The 19,098-nt window shown below is 41.1% G+C and overlaps 1 protein-coding gene across 4 annotated transcripts in view; it reads left to right on the forward strand.

Moving 5' to 3' along the window:
* MKRN1 (makorin ring finger protein 1) overlaps window positions 1-17,365 on the forward strand; it is a 28,754-nt gene extending 11,389 nt beyond the window's left edge. For all 4 annotated transcript variants that reach the window (XM_022579668.3, XM_022579676.3, XM_022579684.2 and 1 more), the window contains 6 exons: window positions 9,582-9,802; window positions 10,571-10,797; window positions 13,533-13,747; window positions 14,493-14,603; window positions 15,160-15,298; window positions 15,655-17,365. In XM_022579668.3, coding sequence (XP_022435376.1) covers window positions 9,582-9,802; window positions 10,571-10,797; window positions 13,533-13,747; window positions 14,493-14,603; window positions 15,160-15,298; window positions 15,655-15,867 — 1,126 coding nt within the window. In that variant the 3' untranslated portion in view covers window positions 15,868-17,365. The remainder of the gene's footprint in view (window positions 1-9,581; window positions 9,803-10,570; window positions 10,798-13,532; window positions 13,748-14,492; window positions 14,604-15,159; window positions 15,299-15,654) is intronic.
* Window positions 17,366-19,098: the final 1,733 nt, after the last annotated feature.

Here is a 19,098-nt window from a genome sequence, read left to right on the forward strand (position 1 = left end):
CATTTCCCGAACTCTAGGAGGTAGGTCAAAAAAGATCTTGCTGTGGTTTATGTCAAAGAGTGTTTTTCCTATGTTTTCCTCTAAGAGTTTTATAGTGTCTGGTCTTAAATTAAGTCTTTAATCCATTTGTAGTTTATTTTTGTGTATGGTGTTAGGTAGTGTTCTAATTTCATTCTTTCACATGTAGCTGTCCAGTTTTCCCAGCACCACTTATTGAAGAGGCCGTCTTTTCTCCATTCTATGTTCTTGCCTCCTTTATTGTAAATTAGGTGCCCATGTGTGCGTGGGTTTATCTCTGGGCATTCTATCTTGTACCATTGATCTATATTTCTGTTTTTGTGCCAGTACCATACTGTCTTGATTACTGTAGCTTTGTGGTATAGTTTGAAGCCAGGGAGCCTTATTCCTCCAGCTCCATTTTTCTTTCTCAAGATTGCTTTGGCTAGTATAGTCATTTTCCATATGTGTTTGTGTTTCCATATGAATTGTAAAATTTTTTGTTCTAATTCTGTGAAGAATGCCATTGGTAGTTTGATAGGGATTGCATTGAATCTGCAGATTGCTTTGGCTAGTATAGTCATTTTCACAATATTGATTCTTCCAATGCAAGAACATGGTATATTTCTCCATCTCTTTCTGTCATCTTTGATTTCTTTCATCAGTATTTTATAGTTTTCTGAGTACAGGTCTTTCACCTCCTTAGGCAGGTTTATTCCTAGGTATTTTATTCTTTTTGTTGCAGTGGTAAATGGGAGTGTTTCCTTAATTTCTCTTTCTGATTTTTCATTGTTGGTGTGTAGGAATGCCAGAGATTTCTGTGTATTAATTTTATATCCTGCAAGCTTACCAAATTCATTGATTAGTTCTAGTAGTTTTCTGGTGGCATCTTTAGGATTCTCTATGTATAGTATCATGTCATCAGCAAACAGTGACAGTTTTCTTTTCCAATTTATATTCCTTTTATTTCTTTTTCTTCGATTGCTATGGCTAGGACTTACAAAACTATGTTGAATAAGAATGGCGAGAGTGGACATCCTTGTCTTGTTCCTGATCTTAGTGGAAATGCTTTCAGTTTTTCACCGTTGAGTATGATGCTTGCTGTGGGTTTGTCATATTTGTCTTTTATTATGTTGAGGTAGGTTCCCTCTTTGCCCATTTTCTGGAGAGTTTTTATCATAAATGGGTGTTGAATTTTGTCAAAAGCTTTTTCTGCATCTATTGAGATGATAATATGGTTTTTATTCCTTAATTTGTTAATGTGGTGTATCACATTGATTGATTTGCGTATATTGAAGAATCCTTGCCTCCCTGGGATAAATCCCACTTGTTCATAGTGTATGATCCTTTTAATGTGTTGTTGGATTCTGTTTTCTAGTATTTTCTTCAGGATTTTTGCATCTGTGTTCATCAGTGATATTGGTCTATAGTTTTCTTTTTTTGTGATATCTTTTTCTGGTTTTGGTATCAGGATGATGGTGGCTTCGTAGAAGGAATTTGGGAGTGTTTCTCCCTCTGCAGTTTTTTTGGAAGAGTTTGAGAAGGATCTCTACATGTTTGATAGAATTTGCCTGTGAGGCCGTCTGGTCCTGGACTTTTGTTTGTTAGAAGATTTTAAGTTACAGTTTCAATTTCATTACTTGTGATAGATCTGTTTATCTTTTCTAATTCTTCCTGGGTCAGTCTTGGAAAATTGTACCTTTCCAAGAATTTGTCCATTTCTTCGTGGTTGTCCTTTTTATTGGCATGTAGTTGTTTGTAGTATTCTCTTATAATCCTTTGTATTTCTGCAGTGTCAGTTGTGATTTCTCCTTTTTCATTTCTAATTTTATTGATTTGCGTCCTCTCGCTTTTCTTGATGAGTCTGGCTAAGGTTTTTCAATTTTGTTTATCTTCTCAAAGAACCAACTCTTAGTTTTATTGATCTTTACTACTGTTTTCTTCATTTCTATTTCATTTATTTCTGCTCTGATCTTTATGATTTCTTTCCTTCTACTGACTTTGGGTTTTCTTTGTTCTTCTTTGTATAGTTGTTTTAAGTGTAGGGTTAGATTGTTTATTTGAGATTTTTCTTGTTTTTTGAGGTGAGATTGAATTGCTATAAATTTCCCTCTTAGAACTGCTTTTGCTGTGTCCCATAGGTTTTGGGCCGTGGTGTTTTCGTTGTCATTTGTTTCTATGTATTTTCAAATTTCTTTGATTTCTTCAGTGATCTCTTGGTTATTTAGTAGCGCACTGTTTAGCCTCCATGTTTTTTTGTTTTTTTTTTTTTGCGGTATGCGGGCCTCTCACTGTTGTGGCCTCTCCCGTTGTGGAGCACAGGCTCCGGACGCGCAGGCCCAGCAGCCATGGCTCACGGGCCCAGCCGCTCCGTGGCACGTGGGATCTTCCCGGATTGAGGCACGAACCTGTGTCCCCTGCATCGGCAGGTGGACTCTCAACGACTGCGCCACCAGGGAAGCCCGCCTCCATGTATTTTTGTTTTTTACAGTTTTTTTCTTGTAATTGATTTCCAGTCTCATAGTGTTGTGGTCAGAAAAGATGCTTGATATGATTTCAGTTTTCTTAAATTTTCCGAGGCTTGATTTGTGACCCAAGATGTGATCTATCCTGGAGAATGTTCCATGTGCACTTGAGAAGAAAGTATATTCTGCCACTTTTGGGTGGATAAATATCAATTAGATATGCCTGGTCTGTTGTGTCATTTAAAGCTTGTGTTTCCTTATTTATTTTCTGTTTGGATAATCTGTCCATTGGTATAAGTGGGGTGCTAAAGTCCCCTACTATTACTGTGTTACTTTTGATTTCTTTCATGGTTGTTAGCATTTGCCTTATGTATTGAGGTGCTCCTATGTTGGATGCATAAATATTTATAATTGTTACATCTTCTTGGATTGATCCTTTTGATCATTATGTGGTGTCCCTCCTTATCTCTTGTAACAGTCTTTATTTTAAAGTCTATTTTATCTGATACAAGTATTGCTACTCCAGCTTTCTTTTGATTTCCATTTGCATGGAATCTTTTTCCATCCCTTCACTTTCAGTCTGTATGTGTCCCTAGGTCTGAAGTGGGTCTCTTGTAGACAGCATATATATGGGTCTTGTTTTTGTATCCATTCAGCCAGTCTATGTTTTTTGGTTGGGGCATTTAATCCATTCACATTCAAGGATATTATCGATATGTATGTTCCTATTACCATTTTCTTAATCATTTTGGGTTTGTTTTTGTGGGTCTTTTTCTTTTGTGTTTCCCGCTTAGAGAAGTTTCTTTAGCATTTGTTGTAAAGCTGGTTTGGTGGTGCTGAATTCTTTTAGCTTTTGCTTGTCTGAAAAGCTTTTGATTTCTCCATCAAATCTGAATGAGATCCTTGCTGGTTAGAGTGATCTTGGTTGTAGGTTTTTCTCTTTCATCACTTTAAGTATATCCTGCCCCTCCCTTTTGGCCTGAAGAGTTTCCGCTGAAAAATCAGCTGATGACCTTATGGGGATTCCTTTGTATGTTACTTTTTGTTTTCCCTTGCTGCTTTTAATATTTTTTCTTTGAATTTAATTTTTGTTAGTTTGATTAATATGTGTCTTGGTGTGTTCTTCCTAGGATTTGTCCTGTATCGGACTCTCTGTGCTTCCTGGACTTGGGTGACTATTTTCTTTCCCATGTTAGGGAAGTTTTCAACTATAATCTCTTCAAATATTTTCTCAGACCCATTCTCTTTCTCTTCTTCTTTTGGGACCCCTATAATTCGAATATTGGTGCTTTTAGTGTTGTCCCAGAGGTCTCTGAGATTGTCTTCAATTCTTTTCATTCTTTTTTCTTTATTCTGCTCCTCGGAAGTTATTTCTACCATTTTGTCTTCCAGCTCACTTATTCCTTCTTCTGCCTCAGTTATCTGTTACTGATTCCTTTTAGTGTATTTTTCATTTCATTTATTGTGTTGTTCATCTCTGTTTGTTCTTCTAGATCTTTGTTAAACATTTCTTCTATTTTCTCAATCTGTGCCTCCATTCTATTTCTGAGATTCTGGATCATCTTTGCTATCATGACTCTGAATTCTTTTTCAGATAGATTGCCTATTTCCTCTTCATTTATTTGGTCCTGTAGGTTTTTACCCTGCTTCTTCATCTGTGATATATTTTTTTGCTCTCTCTCTCTTTCCCTTTCTTTTTTTTTTTTTTGAGTGGGATTATGTTCCTGTCTTACTGGCTGTTTGGCCTGAGGCTTCCAACACTGGGGTTTGTAGGCTATTGGGTAGAGCTGGGTTTTGTTGCTAAGAAGAGAGACGCCGCGAGGCCTCACTCCGATGAATATTCCCTGGGGTTTGAGTTTCTCTGTTAGTACAGTGGTTCAGACTTGGAACTCCCACCACAGGAGCTTCACCCCGACTCCGGGCTCTTGAACCAAGATGCCGCAAGCTGCCTGGGGTGGCAAAAAAAAAGAAAAAACCCCAATAATATAGTAAAAAATAAAATTAGCCTAGGAAATTAACAGATATTTTAGGAAGAATATAAAAATAAAATATAGATGAGTCAACAACCAGAAGGTGCATCAGTATCACAATAGTAAAAAAAAAAAAAAAAAAAAAAAAAAAGGAGGAGGGAAATGAAAAAGTTGGGGGGAGGGGAGAAAGGCCTTAGCTGTGGCGAGTGGGGCCCAAGCAAGGGGAAGGTTTGGGCAGTGGGCGGGGCCAGTGCTTAGGACCCACAGTGCTGGAAAAGGCCTTGGGGACTGTGCGGGGTGCGGCTTAGGCTCAAGGAGCAGATGTTGGTCTCAGAGGGCCGGGAAACCTCACCTGGGAGCCCAGCAGGCTTCCTGGGCTTGAGTGGGTGGGGAAACGCCCTCCCCTCCTCCTGGAGGGCCCCTCCCGCCTGCCTCTCCTGATCTCCCTGCCCGCAGGGGCACCGATCCTGTCTGGCCTCCACTTCTCCTGCCATCAGTCTCCCTATGTCCTACTGGTTCACTTTGGGGTTCCTCCTGTCTCCTTGAGTGTCAGAGTTCACCACCAGCGGCCAGCAGGTGCCCTAGTTGTGGGGAGACGCTAACTCTGCGTCTTCCCACACTGCCATCTTGACTCCACCTCCTCTGCAGGATTTTTAAACCAACGTAATTCCTTGACTAGGCAGTCAGTTTAGAATCCTTGTAAACTATAGGGAGAGAGGAATTGAATGTAAGCAAGAGTGGACACGGGGCTCTAAGGTGTGCAGCAGAGAGACTTGGAGAATAATATACTGTGTGATAGATTGTGGAAAATTATGGCTGTTAACAGATGAGCCTCTTATTTCAGAAGAGGAACTCATGATTGGACCATAGAGGTGAAATAACTGGGAAATAAGGGGGTAAATTGAAGAAATCCGAGCTAAGGCCTAGGCTCCATGTGTTAGTCAGCAGTTTTCTCTTTAGTAAGGGTATACAGCTCCGTTTTGGGGGAATGATCCTGATTTGAGCTGGGTTTAGTGCTCTTAGGGTAAAGTGAAAGGAGTTAGGGAAACCTACATCCCAATAGTCTACCTGAAAGGAAAGTTTGGTGATAATTGTTTGGGACAGGCTGATATAGGTGATTATTAAGAGCTTGATTATAGATTAGCTAAGGAAGGAATCTCATGGAGTGGCTTGTTCCAAGATCCAAGACTGTTTGTTTCCTCATTAAAATGGTACTTGGGGGCTTAAGCCTACTTTTCACTCTTACTATACTATGTAGAGATCTTTTTATGCAACTTGGCCAATGCCCAGGGATTTTGAGTAGTTTAACTCCTCATGAAGGGAATAGTTTATAATGAAATGATATCTTAGTTCTAACAGGTCAGAAGTGTTGCTGCATCTGTGTTGCAGAAGTGTTGCTGTATCCGTATTGCAGAAGTATTGCTGCATCCGTGTTGCATAATGGGGTGCTGTTATTTAGTGATGCCAGTTCTTTGTTGCTCAGGACTGTTGCAGGAGATGTAGCATCCTTTGCCCCCACTGAGTAAGTGCCATTAGAACTCCTGGTCATTGTTTCTGAACACCTACTTGGGAAAGGGACAGGGCTGCCTTGGTTGACAACCATTGTTATGGTAGATCTTGTTTCCTTTGGAGTGACCATGAGGCATGCGGGATCTTAGTTCCCTGACCAGGAATTGAACCCATGCTCCCTGCAGTGGAAGCCTGGAGTCCTGACCACTGGACTACCAGGGAATTCCCCTTTGGAGGGACTTTTTTTTTTTTTGCCCTATAGACCTACCAAATCCCATAAGTTAAAATCTTTAAAGGCAGATATCAAAGCTCAGAATGATTGGGGGTGGGGAGTTGCAAGCCAACCAGAGGGAGAAGTGTCTGTCTTTTGTGTAGAGATAGAAGAAAAATGGATTAAACTTCCTTAGATAGAAACTGATACTGTATCAAAGTATTCTTTGCAAGATGTGAAAGAAAAACTCAATATTAGTTTCAGTGTAGCCTCAGTATTAACTTACCACTGTGGCTTAAAGGATCGGCAATTCTGTGTTAATTTCTTAAAGAATTAATAACTTTACAAAGCCACTGTCATGGACTGAATCCAATAGATGTGAGGATTCTCTTTAACGGGGCCTGGAAGACTTTCAGTATGGGACCAGAGAATTAATATTTGTGGCTGGGCAGGCCATACGGTTTCTTGTAGCACAAAAACAGCCCTAGATAAATACATAAGCTAATAGATGTGGCTGTGTTCCAATGAAACTTTATTTTGGGACACTGAAATTTTATTTAATTAATTAGTTAATTAATTTAAACATTTCTGAGAGAGAGTTTATTTTATTTATTTATTTTTAATTTTGTTTTTGGCCATGCTGTGTGGCACACGGGATCTTAGTTCCCCGACCAGGGATCAAACCCATGCCCCCTGCGTTGGGAGTGCAGAGTCTTAACCACTGGCCCCCCCAGGGAAGTCCTTGAAATTTTAATTTCAATTACTTTTCGTGTCACAAAATGATCTTTTTTCCAACTATTTAAAAATGCCAAAACCATTCCTAGCTCCCGTTGGGTTTGACTTGAGGGCCGTAGGGGGCCAGTCCCTTTTCTACGAAGACTTCCATGCTTCACTGAACCATTAGCTTTTAGTAAACTCCTTTCAAAATGGGAGTATTGCTTTTGCCTTTGTCTTTTTCTTTCTTGCTTTATTCTTTCTTATTTGTGCTCTACCTTTCCTAGCATTTACTCACAAAATTTTACTTCAGAAGCGTATTTTATATAGATATATTCTGCACTATTTACAAATGTGAACTTTCTTGCTAATATTCTGTGCTTTCAAAATTTTTATTTATACCTTATTGATTCCTTGATAAATTTTCCTTAAAACCAAAATGCACTCCTTTCAAAAACTTGGTAGTATTTGCAATTTGATAGATGGTGATAAGCATTCGAGTCCTATCTTTTAAGTAGTTTTTTGAGTCATTTACCCTGAAATTCTTGAAATGAACATGGCAAAGGAGAAAGAAAGAACTAAAATATGGGTGTCATATCTATTTCTTAGACCCTTTATGTATCTTGACATTTAGTTTTATTTAATCCTTTAAAAAGCTTTCCCAAAGCCCTGAAGGCTTTCTCTATTGGTGAAGCTGGCATTTTAAATTCGAGCCTGTCTTAATTCTGAAACCTGGGTTCTTTTCTAACTTAAAGGCGGTGAAAGCAGTTAAAATGTGAGGATCTGGGGATAGATTTCTAAGGTTCCTTAAGGCTCTGAAACAAACTTCAGAGCAGTGCTGTTTAATAGAACTTTGTGTGATAGTGTGAATGCCCAAAAAGGTGACCCCCTAGTTACGTGTGACTACTTATTGAACACTTGAAAACGTAGCTAGTGCCAGGACCAAGGAACTGAGTTTTAAATGTTATTTAAGTATAAACAGCTAGATAACGGCTAATGGCTGCTCTCTTTTACAGGGTGGCTTTGGAGTCACATTAGACCTAGAGCACTACTTACACGTCATCTATAAAACGAAAGAATACTTTCTCAGAGTTTTTTGATGATGAAGTGAGGTGGTGCAAGTGAAAGAGCATATTTTCAGCTGGCATAATTCCAGTCTGTGGGATAAGCGCACTGGCTTTTGTAGCTGATATCAGGATACTCAGATTACTTGTACTGCAAAGCAGAGTAGGTTACCTAATGCTTAGGAGTAGGAAATAGGAAGATTTGAGATAATATAAAGATAAAGACCAGCTCAGCAAATGTTTGCCATAAGCTAAAGGACAGTCTTTAGTTAAAGTTTTACCTCTTCTTTAGATGTAAACCCAGACACCTATAACACAGATGATCCATGGTTAGTACTGCCCAGTTAACTAATTAATTACAACTACTGCTGGATACATACTATATAACACAGTTTATATACTGCATTCATAATTTATTGTGTCTGGGTGAATCTCTCGGCCTAGAATGCTCAAAGAATTGTGAGGATTTTCTCAGGCAGCAAGGTGCTTCTTAAAGGAAATAAACACGTTTTTTTCTGTATTTGGGGATAAGGGTCAATGATAATTTTACAGATGAAAATCAATCAGGAGATGCGTGGGGTAAGAATTTAGAAAAGAAAATTAGGTGAATGGATGGATGTGGGAAAAGAAAATACATACTGCATATTTTGTAAATACTATCTCTGCGTTTTAATATTGGGGGAATTTTATGTGTTGGTAAAATGTTTCACATGTTTACTTGTTGAATTTGAGTGTCAGCCTTGCTTTCTTAATCAGTGTTAATTTTGGCTGCACAATCTCTTTAGCAGACTTGCCCTGGGAACTGTAGTCAACTGTCTGAAACTCCTAATTAGAGTGGAATTTGAAGGGTAATAGATGTTCTACAGCATGGGTAGGTGAATTATATGGCCTGTAGGGCAAACCTGACCAAAGGCTGTTTTTGTAAAGTTTTACTGGAACACAGCACGCATTGTCATTTAGATAATGCCTATGGCTGCTTTTTTTTTTTTTTTTTTAATTTTATTTATTTATTTTTGGCTGCGTTGGGTCTTCGTTGCTGCGCGCAGGCTTTCTCTGGTTGTGGCAAGCGGGAGCTACTGTTTGTTGCGGTGCGCGGGCTTCTCACTGCGGTGGCTTCTCTTGTTGCGGCGCACGGGCTCTAGGCGCGCAGGCTCAGTAGTTGTGGCGCACGGGCTTAGTTATTCTGCGGCATGTGGGATCTTCCCAGACCAGGGCTCGAACCTGTGTCCCCTGCATTGGCAGGCGGATTCTTAACCACTGCGCCACCAGGGAAGCCCCCTATGGCTACTTTTGAACCACAACTGCAGGGTTGAATAGTTGTAACATGGGCAGTATGACCTGCAGAGCCCCGAATCTGTGTGTATTTGACTCTAAGTTTGCCGACCCCTGGTTCATGGCCTTGCTGCTCACACTGGTCCCTCCCTGGAGCAGCAGCAGTGGCACGTGTGAGGGCTGCTTAGACACACAAAACTCCGGGCTGCACCAGACTTAGAAATTAGGTATCTGCCTTTTAACAGTTTTCCACGTGATTCATAGGCACAGTAGTTTGAAAAGAACCCAAGGACAGGATAGGGAATATATTCCATCTAGAGGCTTCTGGTTAGACAGTGACTGCCGACTTTTTTAAATTTTGTTTTATTTTATTTTTAAGATATGAACACAGCAAGCCATTGAAACAGGAAGAAGCAACTGCTACAGATCTAACTGCAAAGTCAGCCCTTGCTGCTTCCTCATCAGTAGTTGGACCGATTGTTGAAATGAATATGGGCGAAGCTGAGTCAAGAAATTCAAACTTTTCAACTGTAGGAGCGGGTTCAGAAGACTGGGTGAACGCCATTGAGTTTGTTCCTGGGCAGCCCTACTGTGGCCGTAGTGAGTATTTTGAAGAATAAAAACAAGTCCGAGGGATAGAGAGTAGTTCATCAATTAGCTGAGTTTTCACAAGCTTCCTGCTTCCAATCTTCATATTTAGTCTAATCTTAATACTCTTAAATCAGGTTACCTAAGACTTAACAGATGGAGTGAAAGAAACTTTTTGAATCCCAATAGTAATGAATTTAGAATGTTTTGAAAAACTGAAGCCTCTTGCTCTCCCTTTTTTTTTCTTTTTAAAAATTTTTCATTTTTGGCTGCATTGGGTCTTCATTGCTGCGCACAGGGGCTACTGTTCATTGTGGTGTGCGGGCTTCTCATTGTGGTGGCTTGTCTTGTTGTGGAGCACGGGCTCTAGAGCACAGGCTCAGTAGTTGTGGCACACACACTTAGTTGCTCCGCAGCATGTGGGATCTTCCCGGACTAGGGATCGAACCTGTGCCCCCTGCATTGGCAGGCGGATTTCTTAACCACAGTGCCACCGGGGAAGTCCCAAACCTCTCTCCTTTAATCAGTACAGTTGCACAAGAAATACGTAAAAAGGTTTTTAAAAAAAATTTTAAAACAAGGCTTATCTTGGAAATGTCAGTATCAGAAGAAATTCATTTCTTTCAAGAGTAAGGGAATTAGTTCAATAGACTACTTTGGAGTTTAATTGAAGTTCTTTTCATTTTTTTCTTTTCAGTTAGTTTCTCAGTTACCTTATTTATAGTTCATGTATCTGCCTTATCCGTTTTGGACCTTTACCACACTCTTAAACGTTTTCAGCTGCCCCTTCCTCCACTGAAGCACCCCTGCAGGGCTCAGTGACCAAGGAAGAATCAGAGAAGGAGCAAACTGCAGTGGAAACAAAGAAGCAGCTCTGCCCCTATGCTGCGGTGGGAGAGTGCCGATATGGGGAGAACTGTGTGTATCTCCACGGAGACTCGTGTGATATGTGTGGGCTGCAGGTCCTCCATCCAATGGATGCTGCCCAAAGATCACAACATATAAAAGTAAGTCTTAAGGAAGATATTCTGTTAATAGGTGTGAGAACTATATTTTCCCTTTCACAACATTGTCAGTTCATTTCAAAGAAATGTTTGGTGAATTAAATGGTGATTATCATTAAGTTAGGGATGTTCTCCTTCCTAGGCTTCTTGACTGCTTTATCAAGAAAATTGTGCTTTAGAACCTCAGACTTTGGGGCTTTTTTTCCTTTTTATTTCTTCTTTTTTAAAATAACAGCTTCTCTGAGATTCACATTCCATACAATTTACTCTAAAATGCACGTTTCATCGGTTTTTAATATATTCGCAGAGCTGTGCAGCCACTGTTCTAATTTTAGGACATTTTCATTATCCCAGAAAAGAAGCCTCTGGCTCATTAGCTCCACGGCTCTCCGTTCTTCCCTCCCTCCAGCTCCTGGCAACTGTTTTACTTTCTGTCTCTATGGATTTCCCTGTTCTGGACATTTCGTATATGTGGCCTTTTGTGACTGGCTAAAAGATTAGCAAGATGTTCTCAGGATTCATTTGTGTTAGAGTGTGTATCAGTACTTCCTTCCTTTTCATGGCTGAGTAATAGTCCTCCGTATGGCTGTACAACACTTTGTTTTTCCATTTGGGTTGCTTCACCTTTCAGCTATTATGAATAATGCCATGAACATTCGTGTGTAAATTTTGGTGGACATACGTCTTGATTACCTTGGAATAGAGTTGCTGGGTCACATGGTAACTCTATGCTTCATATTTTGAGCGACTGCCAAACTTTCTCCACAGTGACTGCACTGTTTTACATTCTCATCAGCGATGGATGAAGGTTTCAAACTATGGTTTCCTAAGCCCATTTGCTGCATGAATTTTTTTTTTGTTGGGAAGACCCTGTATTAAAAACCTTATATTTATTGGAGCAGATTTTGCTTCTAATCATAATCATCTCTTTTAATAAACTCACTTTGGCTGTGGGTGGTGGTGAAGCAGTGGAGTGTGGTTTGACCTCTGCCTTCTCAGCGTATTGGCTGTGTGATGTAGCAGTTTCAACCCCTGTATATATTCGGGAGAGCGGTGCCTACTTCAGGGGATTGTTTTTAAAAAAAAAGGTTTAGCCTAAGTGTCCATCGACAGACGAATGGATAAAGAAGATGTGGCACATATATACAATGGAATATTACTCAGCCATAAAAAGAAACGAAATTGAGTTATCTGTAGTGAGGTGGATGGACCTAGAGTGTGTCATACAGAGTGAAGTAAGTCAGAAAGAGAAAAACAAATACCGTATGTGAACACATGTATATGGAATGTAAAAAAAAGTCATGAAGAACCTAGGGGCAGGAGAGGAATAAAGACACAGACCTACTAGAGAATCGACTTGAGGACAAGGGGAGGGGGAAGGGGAAGCTGGGATGAAGTGAGAGAGTGGCATGGACATATATATGCTACCAAATGTAAAATAGGTAGCTAGTGGGAAGCAGCCACATAGCACAGGGAGATCAGCACAGGGATATCAGCTTGGTGCTTTGTGACCACCTAGAGGGGTGGGATAGGGAGGGTGGGAGGGAGACGCAAAAGGGAGGGGATATGGGGATATATGTATACGTAGAACTGATTCACTTTGTTATACAGCAGAAGCCAGCATACCACTGTAAAGCAATTATACTCCAATAGAGATGTTTAAAAAAAGGTTTAGGAAAAGGATAAAAATATATACAAAAATAACTGGTTATATGGGACTGTGGGTGACTTTTCTATTGCTTTTTTGTATTTCCTATAACTAGCATGTTTCTTAGAGATTAAAATATGTGTAATATAATGTTATATAAATTATACCTCATTTAAAATAAAAAGTATGTGATGTCCACACAAAAACTTGTACATGAGTGTTCATAGCACTATTCATAACAGCCCCAAAGCAGAAACAACCAAAATGTCCATCACCTGAAAATGGAAAAACAAACTGTGGTCTCTCCATACGATGGAATATTACTCAGCAAGAAAAAGAAAATGAAATAATCATATATTGTGCCACCATAGATACCTTGAAAATGTGCGAAGTGAAAAAAGGCAGTCACAGAGAGCCGTGTATTTATATGAAATGTCCTGAATAAGCGTGTCCACAGGTTCGTCGTTGCCTAGGGCTACAGGTGTTGAGTGGGGGAAGTGACTGCTGTGGGTTTGGAGTTTCCCTTTGGGGTAATGAAAATGTCCCTAGTATTGATTGTGGTGATGGTGGTATAGCTCTGTGCATATACCAATTCATTGTACACTTTGAATGAATGCATTATATGGGATGCAAGTTATATCTCAATAAAGTTGTTTTATTTTGAATGTGAATTATATGCCTGGCACATAATTGTCACCTAATAAAGGTTAGTTTCCTTCACCCTTATTTTCTGATAGGTTGTAAATTACAGCCTTAATCCTAATTACATTTTCCATCTAGAAACCTGTAAAATCAACAAACTTAGTGTGAAAAACTGTAGTGTGAATAACAGCAGGGGTTGAGTTGCAGGACAGAGAAAATTAGGTAATTTTTTAGTTCCTGAAGTTGAGTCCTCAGAGTTTGACTTTATAGTATCGTGAAGTCCCCAGATGTCGGTGCACCTGTACTCACTGGTGAACAAAGCTGCTTTCAGTGTCGTGTTGGGAACATTATCTTTTCAACTGACTGTTTGATTCTCTGCACAGGAGTCTTTAGCTGTCAAGTTGTCGTGATTCCATGACTTGATTGCACCTCTCTCCACTTTTTCTAGTCTTGCATCGAGGCCCATGAGAAGGACATGGAGCTCTCGTTTGCTGTGCAGCGCAGCAAGGACATGGTGTGTGGGATCTGCATGGAGGTGGTCTATGAAAAAGCCAACCCCAGCGAGCGCCGCTTCGGGATCCTCTCCAACTGCAACCACACCTACTGTCTCAAGTGTATTCGCAAGTGGAGGAGTGCTAAGCAATTTGAGAGCAAGATCATAAAGTGAGGCTCCTCCCCAGTCTTCGTTTGTGCTTTTCTATTTTGGGGAAGAATTTAGTATCTTGTGCCAACTTTCAACCAGATGGACCGCATTTAAATGCATGCATTTTATCTTGAAACTGGGGGTTCTTCTAATTGGGATTTCTTCTTTGTATTTCAGCTAGCTTCTAGATTAGTTGGTATATCTACTTTTATTTGAATGAGGAAACCGTATGTATCAGTTAGTAGAATCTTCGTGCTTTTTTCTGAGGAGATTGTGTTTAATGGATTAGCCAGTTTAGGTTCAGAGAACAAACTTATCTAGCTCTGAATGTATGTTTCCTGACATTTTACATTTTCCACTTTCCTATTCCATCCATTAAGCTAGCCAATAATCCACCATCCTTTAAAGATTGTTCTCATAACTGAACAAAAACTACATAATCTAAACAGAGCAAAGTTACAAGAAATAAATTTATTTAAACGAAAGAAAAAGGAGTCTGTGTGAAATGTCTTCTTTTTTTTTTTAACCTAAGTTGTTATTTTTTTAATGAACTGGCTAGCCATTGAGTTGAATTTATAAAGGAGTTTGTCTTGCCTCAAAAGAAATGGTCAGTTGTGTGACCAGTGTGTGGAACCCTTTCAGGAAAAGCCCATTTGCCTTTCAGTTAAGTCTTTAAATCTGGAGGTGACACACCAGGGTGTGTCCTTGAAGGAGAGTGGGCCTGTAAAGGGGAATTTGCATTGCAGCCTGTTCATTGTTTCCCAGGTCCTGCCCAGAATGCCGCATCACATCTAACTTTGTCATTCCAAGTGAGTACTGGGTGGAGGAGAAAGAAGAGAAGCAGAAACTCATTCAGAAATACAAGGAGGCAATGAGGTATGAGCACTGCAGCCTTTTCTCAACCTAAGATCCCAACGTCGCTTGGGTTCACTTTGAAAAGAACAGTGCTGCATTATATACTCCTACCTCCTTCCTACCCTTTCTTTTACTTGCCAGTACAGTTTATTTTGTCACCGCTGATAACACTTAACCTGTTCTGTATCTTGCTATAACACAGTCCTTGGGGTGCACGCCAGAGGGCTGCGTTACGATGAAGTCTGCACTGCTGAGAGAGCTAAAGCCCCAGGAATGGGGTCTGCCTTGTCCTGATTCCATGTTACAGTTGTCCTATGTTCCTGTGTGTGGGCTTTCTCAAAGGTTTTCTCTCTGCTGGATCTGCGGTACTAGGGCTGTTAAACAGTAGACGTGACCAGTTTCCGTTTCTAGTCAGTGTTTCATGCAATAGCACACACGTGTTTAAGAACACACCTTGGGAAGGGATGTAAACAGACGTACCAGTTCTATCCCTTCCCGTTTAAAGAAACCCTGGATGATAGTCAAATACAGACCTGAAATCCACTGTGAATAAGGGTTGCGATATTTTCCTTTCCAGCAACAAGGCGTGCAGGTATTTTGATGAAGGACGCGGGAGCTGTCCATTTGGAGGGAACTGTTTTTACAAGCATGCGTACCCTGATGGCCGTAGAGAGGAGCCACAGAGACAGAAAGTGGGAACATCAAGCAGATACCGGGTAACTCTCACTGTTTTTTTAAAGGAGGGGAACTACCACACTCTCAGTTGAGTCCCGCACAGATTGGGGTAGGGGAAGGAGAAGATTAACACTGGGAACGAGACTAGAGCATTAAAGGAGGAAACCAACTTCGGCAAACTGGGAGGGCTGTGAGAGGAGAAACTAGAATGCTTAAAGCTCTAGACTAAGCTGTTGGCCTCAAGTAACCAGAGGGGAGGAATTGGTAAAGTCGAAACCCTAAATAAGAAGTCTGGTTCGTCATGCCCTCTGGTGTGCTGGACGTTTTGCCTTAGAAACAAGAGAATAGAAGATGCTACTCGGCAGTGCCATCCCTATCACGGCCCTGTTTTTTACAGGCCCAACGAAGGAACCACTTCTGGGAGCTCATTGAGGAAAGAGAGCACGGCAACCCCTTCGACAACGACGACGAAGAGGTTGTCACCTTCGAGCTGGGCGAGATGTTGCTTATGCTTTTGGCTGCAGGTGGGGACGACGACCTGACGGACTCTGAAGACGAGTGGGACTTGTTTCACGATGAGCTGGAAGATTTTTATGACTTGGATCTATAGCAGCTTTGCGGGGCGTGTGAACTGGTCTGCTGAGCCTCAGACAGCAGCCGTCCCCGCTTGTGGCGGCAGCGCCCGTGGTTCTCTTCTAGGCAGGCCTCTCAACTCCAGGTGCTGTCGTAATAAGTTTTACCCAGGGCCTGTCTTCTCAATCCCTCACCTTTCCCCAAGGAGTATGTTGTTTTCTCTGTTTAAAAAAGTTACAAAAATAAATCTTAAAGTTAGTTTTTTTTGTAACATGAATTTAACTGTCAGACAGTTAGAGTGTAGGTTTGTTGCGTCATCTGTTTTCAGCCAGATTCACACAGTTCAAGGGTAGCATTTCTGGATTTGCAGTACTCACTTTTGAGGACCCCAGGTTCAAAAGTAACAGCATTGGCCCTGCTGTGGGGTCCAAGAATTGGGGTGATAGGTGAAGGATCTGAACTGTGGCATGTAGCCTTCTGCTATAGACTTAGGCGGATGCTTGAGGTTTCTGGTGAATTCTGCACATCTGTGTTTTTATATCTGTTCCCTGCCCTGTAATCCCCACCCTGTGCACTTGTTCTGTGGTTTTGGTCTCTTGTTTAATTGCACACAAGTACTACTGCTGGGTAACCAGAACCAGGTGCGACTGTGTTGAGATTTTTACTGTGTTTAGCCTGATAGGAAAATTGTGAAAGAACACATATAAAGATATAGTGGAATAAAATAAATGCAGAGTTGGAAGTTAACTCCCAAGGGCTGATAGACTTGGTACGTGTGAGTGTGTAACAAGCTTCTCATCCCTGCATAGATGCAGTGTCTGTAGCCTTAGTGGAAAAACTCAAGTTTAGTGGTTTCAGCCTCGTGTGGCAAATAGATCTTAAAGGACAAAGCAGTATATTGGTAGCTGTTAATAGAGCAGGGCTAGCTCTGTCTCTATAAATAGGGAAATGGGCTTAGCCATAGAAGTTCAAACTATCTGGCTGTCTCATGTATTAACACAAACTGGGTCTCAGTTACACAGTTGTATTTAATGTTTTATGATCTCCTAGACTTTCTAGTCCAGGCACTTTTTGACAAACCTTTGTCCTCATTTGAGGGGTTTTGTTGTCGGGTTTTTCTGTTCGTTTTTGTGGGTATTTGCCTCATTCCATCCCTGAGCTTTGCAGCTAGACAGGTGTGATTCAAAACTATGTTCTAAGGTGTTTCCTGTAGTGGAGTAATTGGTTTGCAGTAGTAAGTCATGCTTTTCCACTAAAAGGGGACGGAGAGGTGGTAATCCACAAGATAAGCTAAAGTTAAATTGTTAGAAGAATTCCTTGATCAGAAATTATAAATTTGCGTTCTGTTGCTCTATTTCCTGAAAATAACTTGGAGATGCCCCTGATTTGTCCATCTACTGCTTTGATTCCTTGGATACCACTCATTCTTTCACGTTAAGCAAAAACAAGTAATTGTTGCAGAGGTCTCTGTATTTTGCAGCTGCCCTTTTGTAAGACGCACTTTTCCCAAATAAAACAATTTTAAAAACCCATAATTTGGCTTTCTGTTTTGTGTAATGAGCCATTTTGAAATGTGCAGATGTCAAAGCATATTTTTTTCTTTCATCGCCTCTTGGATCATTTCATCAGTTAGTCAAATTTCTGTGGATATAGGTTCATTGAGAAAAGTTGACACCTTTCCTAAAACATCTAGCCTGCTGAGAAATGTTTGAGAGAGAAAGAGATAAAGAGGAAAACCTTACCAGCTGGGATCATCAAATTTCTTTTTAGGATTTTTAAGACTAACCCTTAGGCCTTCTTTATTGGACGGTGGCACTGACAGTTTCTGTTGCCATGTGCTGGTTGAACCTGCATCAGACCCGCAAATAACGGTGTTTTTGTTCCTAATTCTATTACGTGATTTATTTATTTTTTTTCTTTTTGACCGTGCCGCGTCGCTTCTGGGATCTTAGTTCCCTGACCAGGGGATCCAACCCCGGGCCCTCAGCAGTGAAAGTGTGGAGTCCTAACCACTGGACCACCAGGGAATTCCCTATGTAAATTTTTTATTATTAAAATAAAAACCCTTCCACCACTCCAATGGAAGACCTTCAGTAACCTTTTTACAGTGCCTATTTGTAAAATAATTTAGTATCTATAATTAATAGTTGTAATATCTATATTAAGAATTAATGCTGTTGAAAATGTCTCCACATCTAGGGTTGTGTGTATTGCAACTTACTGTAGTCATGGTCATAGCTGAAGGTCCACTGAGGAGTCTGTTCCTGTAAGCTCCCTTCTGGTGGATTTTTAGCTGAAGCTGCTCCCTTCCAGAAGTGCCCAAAGTTCAGCTTCAGCTGCTGCTGCTGAGGCCTTGCTGGGGACCGCATGTACTCCCAGAGGGGTGCTAGAAAGCCTGAGGCGAGGTGGAAGTGTTGGGGATCTGAGCCGGGCCAGAGACTCAAGCCTCTGGTTTTTTTGGTGTCCAGAAAGTAGGAAGAGGCTCAGCAGGAGCTGCGCCGATGGCGGCATGTCTGAGCCTGGTGGGGAGAATGGTCTAGGCATGACCCAGGTGGTGATAATGGCTTACTGCTGGAGTTTAGGTGGGTTGATGTTTGGAGCAGCTTTCTTTGTGTCTCAGAAAAGGCAGTGGAAGCTTATGTATAAGCCTGTCCTTAATGCGTGTTGCTGCCTGGTCACTGCCTACATTGAAAGTGAGCTCTTTCTGTGTGCTTGCCGATTGCACACGGGTGGGGGACCACCGGTGATGAGTGAAACTTCTTTCCCATTTGCACAAAACTACCATCTCAACGTCTTTCCTGCCACCACACAACAATAAGTGATGTTTATTACATCTGTGACTAACTCCTGTGGACATTCACAGATTATTTTTTTTAAAGGTTGGAGGAAAAGTGAAGCAAATACTGCCGAAGATTTGGGGGAGGGAGGGAGGAGGTATGCTGTTGATAAAGGTATTTGTAGTCGTCGTTATTCACGCTCTTCAAATGTCCAAATCGGCTTTCTGGGTGCGCGGTACAGTGGCAAAGCCCATCTAACTTTCGTGAGCTGATGAAATGTGAGCGGAAGTGACAAATATCATTTCCAGGTGAAAGTTAAGAGTCAGTCGGTCCATGGTTTTGCTCATTCGCCACTTTCCTGTGGCCACGCGTGATTTCTGAGGAGGTGGCGTTTCCACCAGCCTGGGTCACACCGCAGGGAGAGGTGGGGCGAACACTCAGCTGACCTCTGAGGGGCATGGGACGCCAGCTGGGGGGTGAAAAGCCTCTGA

Source organism: Delphinapterus leucas, chromosome 9 (genome assembly GCF_059928025.1).
Source record: "Delphinapterus leucas isolate spDelLeu-1000000601 "Yukka" chromosome 9, BTC_Dleu_Yukka2, whole genome shotgun sequence".
Taxonomy (NCBI): Eukaryota; Metazoa; Chordata; class Mammalia; order Artiodactyla; family Monodontidae; genus Delphinapterus; species Delphinapterus leucas.